General features: G+C 47.3%; 1 protein-coding gene across 2 annotated transcripts in view; it reads right to left on the reverse strand.

The window, feature by feature from the left end:
- Window positions 1-9,707, reverse strand: part of LOC112982676 (beta-galactosidase-1-like protein 2) — a 28,676-nt gene extending 18,969 nt beyond the window's left edge. Inside the window, exons 1-7 of one of the 2 annotated variants that reach the window (XM_064524296.1) lie at window positions 9,524-9,707; window positions 5,665-5,724; window positions 4,156-4,353; window positions 3,216-3,284; window positions 2,802-2,897; window positions 397-505; window positions 72-164 (exon numbers count right to left, since the gene is read on the reverse strand). In XM_064524296.1, coding sequence (XP_064380366.1) covers window positions 72-164; window positions 397-505; window positions 2,802-2,897; window positions 3,216-3,284; window positions 4,156-4,353; window positions 5,665-5,724; window positions 9,524-9,606 — 708 coding nt within the window. In that variant the 5' untranslated portion in view covers window positions 9,607-9,707. The remainder of the gene's footprint in view (window positions 1-71; window positions 165-396; window positions 506-2,801; window positions 2,898-3,215; window positions 3,285-4,155; window positions 4,354-5,664; window positions 5,725-9,523) is intronic. The other variant, XM_064524297.1, reaches the window with a different exon arrangement.
- Window positions 9,708-10,484: the final 777 nt, after the last annotated feature.

The following is a 10,484-nucleotide window of genomic DNA, read 5'->3' on the forward strand; positions in this document are numbered from 1 at the left end:
AGAAAGTACTACAAGGAAGGTGGCTTATGAAAGAGATTCACCACAGAAACAAATAAATGTGCCAACATTACCATTTTAACATAGGTCATGTAGTTTGGGTCTTTGGCGTAGGAACCATATTCATTCTCCACTTGCACTGCAATGATGGGACCTCCTTTCTTGTACTGTTGGGGGAAGAAAAGGGAGAAGTTGGTCACCATGATTTCTATGCACAACGGATTAGCTAGAGCTGGAGGAGTGACATGGACAACTATAAACCATGCTGGTTCCTAAAGTAAAGCTAGTAGATTTGTTGTTGCTTCGATCTGCTGCTGTTACTAACTCAACACTCATCTCTGCAGCTCACCTGCAGGTAGTCCCCGTTTGGGGACAGAGAGGGTGACAGATTGTACTTGCCTGAAGAGGGACTACGATAGGCATTAGATGATCAAAATAGGCATCCACAGCTTCTGTGAAGCCCTTGTAGGTTGTCCTCAGTTGCATCTCTGGGTCTTGCAATAGCCAGCTATGAGAAAAGCAGCAAATGGAAATTGTTAAGAGACTCATATTCAGTCAAGGCTGCTAGAAGTAACACTGTCCACTGACTAGAAGTCACATTTAGGCAGGAATAACTGAATGTTCTGTATCACTTGGCTTAGCCTGAAGTGCAGGCATGGACAACAGAGTAAGTCAGTGAATGAGACCGCGTGAGGATTATTCTATTTTCCCTCAAACCCACTGCCCAGGCAAAACACATTCAGATTGCAAGTCAAAAGGGCATTTTTCTGCTTCTCCAGAAACTAAAAATCTGAATGTTGAGCTGAATACTTTTCACTTCAAAACGTGAATCCCAGGAACAAAGTTATTGCAGCAGGCATTTATATGTAGATAATGCAGAAGGCGAAGCAGAATCCTGCTTGCTTTTCCTCAGTTGCTTGCAACAGCAGCAGAAAACATTCACTTAAATGACCACTTCTGTAGACATTACCCAAGAAAAAAGGGACAAGTGTGACGGGGACTTCATGTCTATACAGCCCACTGTAATGCAAGAAGAGCCTGAAATCCCTTCTTCCCACTGCTGAAGGAAGCATCCCCCTCAGAAATGCAAGTACCTGGTGTGCACAGAGTGCATTTAGCTAGCCATGTATGCCACAAGCAAAGAAGAAACACATTTCAAGGAAGGGACATTTTTACGGAATCACTTCTACACTAATCCCACTAACTAGGGCTACTCAGCACTCACACTTTTAAATGAGGAGTCCAGATTGCAATTACCAAGCTGTTTCCCTTCTTTTTCTTCTGTATTTTGGGCCTAAGCATAGAGATGCAGGCTCATTTCATTGATTTTCTTGATGCAATTTCATGGACTAAGCTTACCACTCTAAAGGATACCCTGGAATTCCCTGCATTGCCAAGGGCACTCTACAACCAAATGCTTTCTTATAAAATCCCAATCATCATTCAAAACAAAGCTTCAGGTAATTGTTTCTATGGTTTCTACTGCTGATTGACAAGATTTAGTTAACTGATTTGGGGCTAACATAGAAATGGGCAATTTGTTTAAGGGCAGGACAATGCACAATGATAACTATTTAAGCAGAATAAGCTTGCCCCTTCCTTTTCTCTGCAAAAGGAGGCAATAACTGTAAGTACTTTCAGAGGTCTGAAAGTCTCAACTCTTGTATGCTATATGCAGCTCGGTGGGCTTGCAAAAAGCATGGCTTCTTTATGCTTCGGTTTCCCTATCTGAAAGAAATTAGAATACAGCTGTTGCTCTTTGTCAGGTAAAGCTGCAGTCTGATAAAAAGTAAAGCAGTGTCCTGACAACAACTAACACTACACGCATTGCTCATAATATAATGTAGAGCTAGCCACTACCTCTTATCGGGAGTAGCTGTGCTATCATGAGTAAGTCCCTGACAAACCGTCACAGTTCTACCTGAACTCCCAGGTCCCAGAGGCATGGCATTCTGCTTCTTAGCCCCAAGGTTGGTATAAAGCAATTTTCTGCACCTCTTGATACATGCCTAAAGGACTGTGCCCCAGAGGTCTCAATGAAACTCTTCTTCTAGTAAGAAGAGCCTAATTGCAGTAAGAGGCACAATGCACTAAATTTATTTTATCAGAAAGGGCAGGTCACATTTTGTCGAGGACAGGCCACAGCAAAAGTCGCATGAGAAAATGATAAAAATTACAAGAAATAATCCCCAGATTGTATCTGAGTCAAGTGTCTCCACTGAGGTTCATGCTCTGTGAAGGTAAGGAAAACAAGTGATATGAGACCTGGCACTGGTTCCACTGGGATCTAGTAACCAGGCAAGTCTCTGCTGACGTTTTCAACTCAACTCTCAAAGCCTCTTGCCAACAAGCTGTGCGCTTTAGGAGAAAATACAGTAGGTTAGAAAAGTTAGGGGGCTTCATTACTGCCAACTGTATGATATATATGTTCTAGCAGGACTTTTAAAATGGACCTGGGACACAGCAAATCCATACATCCAGTTGCAAAGACTATTCATATTTTAAAGACAGTCAAGTTGCACGAGTAATAAAAGGTGTGTTTCCCAATTCTATTTTCTTGCTGTAACCTTTATGCCATAACACAATTATTAATTTAAAAAATAACTGCTCAAAAATATACTGGTTCCAGGCTTACTATCTCTACTGCTTAGGAAAGCTCAATAACAAAATGGATATTCATCTGCTTTGGGGCACAGAAAATCAAATATTCCCATCTAACAGACATCCATTCTGAATCTTTGGAGGCTCAACTGTATGATCAGAGGTTTTCTTACAAGGCTTGCCTCAACTATCTACACGCTTACCTGGGCAGACCACCAAGGTCCCATTCAGAGCAGATATAAGGTCCAGGACGCAGAATCACCCACAGTCCAATTTTAGCTGCCAGTGAAAGGAAGGCCCTAGAGATCCAGACAACGCAATTATTGTCTGACTGAAGAATCCGTACTCCACGCACTCCTAATACACCTAACCCCATGGAATCTTAGGTACCAGAACCAGAAGAAAACTGCTTGATGAAGCAACTATGCTGGATTGATACTAAACCTGATAGCTCCCAGGACTCCAGAAAGTAGGGGAAGAAATGAGAGTCTCCACTGTCAGATCAAGGTACAGGCTTTGCTTCAGAAGCTGGAAATGACATCTTCATCCTCAACCAACACATACACCCTCCCCTCAGAACATGAGTATTTAATAATAGAATTGTCTGTACCACGTACTCTAGATCCAGGTTTCGACTGAAGTCAAACTTCCCTCTTGCTGGTTCATGAAGGTTCCATGGCACATACCTGAAGTGCAGAATTAGGACAGAGAAATGGCAATTACTGGTCTACATTTAAGTGAAGATCTAAATTAAAAAACAATGCAGATATGTAAAGTACACACTGAAGACAGAGGCTACAGTGATCTTAAGATTCAGGCCACTGTGTCCAGGTATATCTTTCATTCCCCAATGAAAGATATACCTCATCGTGTCAGCATTAAGAAGCCAGTTTCCCAGGATGTTTGACAGACATCCGTTCCAGGTTGTATTTGAGGATATTACAGTGGTTGATGGTTAAAGAAACTCAAATCCCCATTACTCTGTCTGTGCACTACAGTGATCTAGCATAGTTCTCAAAGATGCAGCACTTGGATCACTGTGGAGGGTTCCTAAACACATAGTGCAGGTGTTCCTCCTCATTCCCAACCGTTTCCAAATGTCCAGGCTTGAAATCCTGCTCAAGGACCAAAACTAAGGAAGAGCCACAGACTGCTTCAGGTTGGCACATCACAAAAGAAGAGGGAAGAAACAGCAACTGAGTCAACATGTAGACCAGAGGTGACATCCACCAGCTGGAGAAACACACTGAGGGAAGCAGATAACAGATTAGTAAGTAAACCCAGGAAACAGAAGCAAAAGGTCATGGCACAACAAGGAATTAGTCTTTTCTCATAATTACAGGTACCCAAAGACATTGTTATAGCCCACTGGAGTTAATGACAAAATCCCCAACTACCATGGTCGTGGGGACAGGCTGCTAGGTAATTTCATAGAACACACAGAATTACAAGAAATAATCTTCAGATTTTATCCGAGTCAAGTGTCTCCGCTGAGGTTCATGCTCTGTGAAGGTAAGGAAAACAAGTGATATGAAACCAGAGAGTGAGGACACTTACGTAGTAAGAGTGTTTAAGCCACACGCTTTCATCTTAAGCATGCGATCTTCCCAGTATTCCCTGGGGACTCGGAAATAGTGCACTGAGCCTCCAAATATGCGGAAGGGCATGCCTTCCAGGAGGAAGCGTGAGTTTTCTGTCTGCAAGCCTAGGGTCCTCCCCCATAACCGCAAAGGTATCAGCTCACTCCAGTTGAACCTAGAAGAGAAAGAGAGACATATGAACACCACTCTGTAGTAAAGAAATCAGTCCCCCTAAGAGAGACTGCTTATTTCACTCCACCTGGCAGGATCAGCGCTGACCTTCCTACTTCTAAGGTATGCGCTTTGTCATATACAGCATACAGGTTTTTCGGAAGATTATAAAAGAGATGGAAGCTGTCTCAGCTGTGTATTTAATATTCATTTCCCTAGTAGCTTCTATCCTGTTTGCCCCAAGCTCCTCTAATACGCAACTGAAATGTAGCACTTCTCAGGCAGAGATCACAAAACTAACTTACTGAAAATACAAGATGGGGAAGTTTTCTCTCACAATACTGGGGAAAACCTCAGTAACTCGTGAAATTTAAGATCTGCCTGTTTTTCAGGATGATAACATATGCTGGCTGATTTCCTGATCCCCACTCCAGAGGTAGCTGCATTTCAGTATTCCTACTCTGAATGTCTTGCGGTCGTTCAAAATGGAAGTCTATATAGAAACATAAATTTAATATTAGATGTGGAGTGACATGACAGATTTACAGTAATGAGCACCACTCTGATACCTTTCAATTCAATGCATGGTCGAAATAAAGAATCCTCGCCTGTTCACTGTGAACAGAAAACCTTTTCCTGCATTATATCCATCACTTGGGAAAGACTGAGTCCACGGTCATCGCAAACTTACGTCTGCCTGCACTACTACTGCTGTTAGTTCCATGATATGTTATTTGCCAAAAAAATGGGAGCAAATGAGATACCAGGTTCCAAAGCACTTATCAGATTGAATATTCATGGTATCACAGCTCCATTCAGATTGGTTCCTGCAGGCAAGAAACTACTTCCTATTGCCTCACGACGCTCCTGATTTCATTGTTTGAATCAAGACAACATTTTATCAAGTAGTCCGGATCCAAAGCAGTTACACTGCCTCCATCAGACTACCCCAATTCCATAAATCTGAATCTGCACAAGGCTTAGACAATAGCAGCTTGTTCCTCTGAGACGTCATCACAGCCAGATGCAAGAAAATGAATTCCAGTCCCAAGCCAGCAAGACTGACCCATACATTAGAGAGAAATGTCATGTTTGGAGAGGGAAACATCTAAGCTTCTGGCTGTTTTCTAAACTAAGCATAGAGCGGGTATTAGCAGAAGGTAAGGACTTCTCAGAACTCATGGCTTAGAGGGACTGGTCACCAGGAGCCTGCAGTGATTACCTGTCCTCTGACACAAGACAAGGACACTACGGGGGAGCTAAATCTAAGACTTCTGACATATCGTACGGGCTGGCTGACAAGCACAGAGGGTACCTGTGTAGCACAGCATTCTCACAGGTGTCTGAAACAACCGGCAGCAGGCAAGGGTAATACCTGGAAAAGGAAGTCTGGATTAGACATCACTGCCTTCAGTCAATGAGCATTCAAGTGGATTCATTGTCAAACTATTTATAAAAAATAGCGCTAAGCAAGGGAATAGCAGCATGTTCCAATCAGAACCTGGTGCAGCAAGGGCAGAGCTAGGCTTCTGTGAAGACAGTGTAGCTCTAATTACGAAAAATAAGCGTGAAATATATAGTTGTTGTATTTAAAGGGAGATTGCCTGAATAGGAAAAGAATCAAAAGTGCTCAACTACACAAGAAAATGGGTAAAGCTAGAGAATAATGAGTCAAGACTAGGAAATCAGAGCATTGCTTCCAAGGAATCACTATAAATTTTAACAGCAGGGGAGGTGTTTCTCAATCTACACGCAGAATATTCTGTGGCTATCTACCTCTCTACCCTGTTAGAGTTATTGCAGTCCCACACATACTTCAGTTTTCACAAATCAGCTCTCGAAATAGCAGCTGTGCCTCTTTCTATTGTTTGGTGGCAATCCTGAGGTAGAAAGCTCAAAGGGGACAGGAAATGTAACATTCTGATTCTGAAAGTTTAGGCTGGAAAGAAACTAAGTTTTCAATCAGTTTCTGACCTAGATAAAGCCCTAAATTACACCTGCACACAATACTAATGCTAACCGTGCCACTGGTGGTGAAAGGCGTCCAGCCCTCAGGAAGCATATGTGGCCAGATAAAAATAAACAAATCACTTAAGCTTATCTTCTTAATCCTGGACATAACTTAGTTGGCAAGTTCTCTTTGAGTTTCCTGCCCTAAAAACTCCCTGCCTCCAGTGTTTTCTGTCACCACAGAAGACTGGTAGAAAGCCCCCAGGCCTCACAGCTTCCTGGAGTGTGCAATGGAGACAAAGATTTTCCACAGATTATCCTGCATATCCTGAAATACACATCTCTCACTAGGATATGTTCAACTTGCTTCTCCTGAAAGAAAATTGTATGACTCAGCAGAGCTTCACCTTGTTACCCTGAGCTGGATTTCCATAGCACAAAGCCCACCTGGGCTCTGTGCTGGCTCTTGAGAGCAATGTACAGCTCCCAGTAGATTTCTTCTCACTTCTGTAATGAGAACAGAGGCTTCAAAGAACCTTTTCTGGACATTTTCCTAGAGCTCACTGGCCTACTTTGTCCCCCTGCAGCCATTTCCTCCCTGCTCTAGTGAAGTCTGTTTTTCTGATTAATCTCCGCGTTGCCCCTCTCCTAAAAAGTAATGTCATTTCTGAACACTGAGAGGCCTCATCAGGGAGGTGCCACAACATGCACATTGTGCAACTAGGTCTCCCTCCCCGTCACCGTACACGCAAGCGCACACCACCACCTCTGGACAGAAGTATTTCTAGCCCTCCGTTTCAGATGGGTCACAGAGAATCCTTGTGCATTTTGCAGAGCATGAGGAGCCTGACCGGTCACTGGGACTCCCATCAGGACACAAGCCGTGAAGCCAGGGCAACAACTCAAGTGAGTCTGCACTGTAAAAATTAGCTTTAGATTACCAAGTTCCCTAGAGCAGCAGCTTTGAAACTGGGTTGGACAAGTTAGTCCTCAACAATCTGTCTTTATAAGGCCTAAGCTGAAGTGCATACACTCCAAGGGGAATAGGAAAGTCAGCGGTTAATTCCTAAACCAGACAGCTATACTAATGCATTTGTGTCTGTAAAAAAAAGCCTGGATGAAATCCTCTCTGCATGAGATATATTTAGCTTTGGTATTGCTCTACAACATACGCAGAACAGTTGGGAGAGAAAGCTAATGGAAAAGAAAGAGAGAGTCATAATAGGGGGGAAAAAACATGGAGATATTAGCTTTCTTTGGCAATACTAAAGGACACGCAGACATGGATGGCCTCAGAGGACAAGGGACTCTACAGTTAATCTGTAAGCTCTACTTAGATCTGCCTCAGAGGACTTGGCTGTTTATTCTGGGCTTCCTCTGCCCAGAAAAAAGTGAAAGCTTGAAGTTGGACACACTGCTCACTGTCTTTTCTGGCAACCAAGGTTCTGCCTCTATCACACCAGGCCCAGGTACAGGTTACGACAGCTTGGATAATGATCGGTGCATTTTATAGTTCAGTTTATTTTCAGGTGAGCTGAGCCTGGTAAAAAACTGGATACCAATGAATATGGTGTTTAACGCTGTTCCAGAAGGCTCAGACGTCTATGCTTTTATCAGGTATTAGTTTGCAATAATCCTCTGCGAAGAACATATGTGGCACAATTCCAAGACCAACTATAGAAGAATTTTGCTTCCAATTAGGCAAAGAGTAGTCAAGGGCTCTCTACGGCTTTGAAGATCAGGCAACTTCCTACTACGATTTTAAGGACCCATTATGAAGTACCCAGGTTATACAAAAAGATCTGGATGATAATAAATAAACACATCTTCCCTAGCCTGAATATCATCTCCAGTGCTTTGCTGTTAGGGACAACAGGACTCAGACCAAAAGGCTGCTGTCACTTGGCCCTGAGGCTACTTTACAGACATATACCTCTTGCTGAAGTGCAAGACACATGCTTGTCCAGGAAGGAGCTTTGCTCTCAAAAATAACGTGATCTAAAACACACAGGGTCTACACTGGAATCTGGAATAACTTCTTGTTACTTAGGAGTGGGCTCTACGGGAACAGATGTTGGCCTCGAGTGTACAAACAGGACCAAAAGTAAAGAAAAAAGTTGATAGTTTTCTGAAAGGATCCAGATAGGCAGGAGCTACCCAAAACTGAAGAGAGAGGAAAAAAAGCTCTGATGTGAGCACATAAGATACCCGTGGCAGTTTCAAAGATGGGCTGGATCTGACAGAGCAATTGATTTGCAAAAGCGCATCATCCATCAAAGAGCTGAAATGATGTAAAACCTTACAAAAGCCAAAGTCCCCAGGGATAACATTAGCCTAATGCAAAATCTGATTTATTGCGCTGGCGATAGGTCTTTCCTTATCCATTACTTTTTATGATGGACAAGAAATTGTTATATTACACGTAACATTTATTTAAAGCTTTTAAATCATTTCTACATGGTTGTAGCATTACTCCCCCCAGTCCTTCCCACCCTTGTCCTGCTGGATGAGTGCTTTCTGTCAAGGATTGATTCAGGGCAGCACGCTTTCCTTCTCTACGCGTTCCGATAAGAAAAAAACGTTGTTTTGATTTTATCAAGTTGCAGTAAATCAGGAGTGGGGTTTTTTTGTTTTTTTTTTGTTTGTTTGTTTGTTTGTTTTCCTCAGGCAGCGAGAAGGCAGCACAAAGTTTTCGGGACGTTTTCCCGTCAAAAGGAGCCTCTATTTTCACGCCAGCGCGGCCGCTCTCGCAGGTCAGCGGCGGCCGCAGCGTTACACCTGCGGCGCGAGGCTCCCGCCGCCCCGCGCCGGCTCAGCGCACCGGGCGCCCCGCCGCCAAGAGACGCCGACTCTCAGCCTCGTTTTGCCACAGGACCTTTATTCGCCGTTTGGTCTTTTTTTCCCTTTTACGCTCGTTTTCTGGCCTCTCCCTCCCGCGCTCCGCACCGACAGCCGCGGGAATCGCCGCCCGCCGCCGCGCCGCGGGGCCCCCCCGAGCCGCCCGCCTCGGGCAGGGCCGGACCCGCCCGCGCCGTCAACACCCGCCCGCCGGCACCTGCTGCGGGCGGCCCGCTCCGAGCCGCTCCCCCCGCAGCCGGGGCCCACGGGCCGCCCGCGCCGGCTCCCCCTCAGCGGCAGCGGCGGTGCCACCACCGGGGCGCCCCCCCCCCGGCCCCTTCTCTCTCCCCCCCGGGCGGCGGGAGCGGGGGCGTGGCGGCTCTCACCTGCGCAGCAGCAGCCACAGCACGAAGATGAGGAGCGCGACGCCCCCGAGGCGGCGCTGCCGCCGCCCGCCGCACAGCCACATGGCGGCCGGCCGCCCGCACGGCCCGCCGCCGCCGCGGCCCCCGGCCACACCGCCGCCGCCGCCCCACCGTTACCGCGGCCTCCGGCCCCAACGCCGCCCGCTCGCTCGCCATTGGCGGCGGGCTGCCGCGCCCCGCCTCCCGCCGCTCGCGGCGCCTCGGATTGGCCGTCTGCCGCCCGCCCGCAGGGTGGGGCGAGGGCGCGCGGCGCCTCGGATTGGCCGCGCCGCTGCCCGTCACGCGGCGGGTGCCCCCTCCCCAGAGCTGCGAGGAGCGGCGGGGCCGGGTGCCGCGGAGACGAGGTAGGAGGTAGGAGGGGGGAGGGGTCCCGCGCGCGCGCGCGCGCCGAGCCCGGGGAGCCGTTACCCGCCGCGCGCCGCGACCGTTACTCACCTCGGCGCCTTGCGCGCGGCGGCGGCGGCAACGGTCGGCGCCCTGCTGCTCCCCTCAGGCGCGGCGCGGCGGCTCCCCGCCGCCGGTGAGGCCGCCTGGCGGCTCTTCCTCGGTGGCGGCGACCCCCGGGAAGGGCAGCCGTAGCTCTGAGCTCTGCGCCTGTCCCCGCCGCGCACCGGGAGCCCCGCGCTGACAGGGCCGCAGCCCCGCCGGAGGCCTCGACGCCTGCCGGTGACTGCTTCTACATAAAGCCTGAGGGCTTTTGCCTTCAGCTGCCCGCACCGCCATGCACGCCAAGTTCACTTTGCAGAACGTGCAGGAAAAGGAGGAGGGAACAGACCTAAGGGCCCATTAGCAATGGCCTTTTATCACTAGTAAGTATAATCTAAGGTCAGAAAACGCCTGTAGCTGACACTGAACAGCTCCTCTGCCCCTCTGCCCCTGTCAGCTCCTTTCCCTATGCCATGTACTAGGCACGTGGTGGGAG

Source organism: Dromaius novaehollandiae, chromosome 21, assembly GCF_036370855.1.
Source record: "Dromaius novaehollandiae isolate bDroNov1 chromosome 21, bDroNov1.hap1, whole genome shotgun sequence".
NCBI lineage: Eukaryota > Metazoa > Chordata > Aves > Casuariiformes > Dromaiidae > Dromaius > Dromaius novaehollandiae.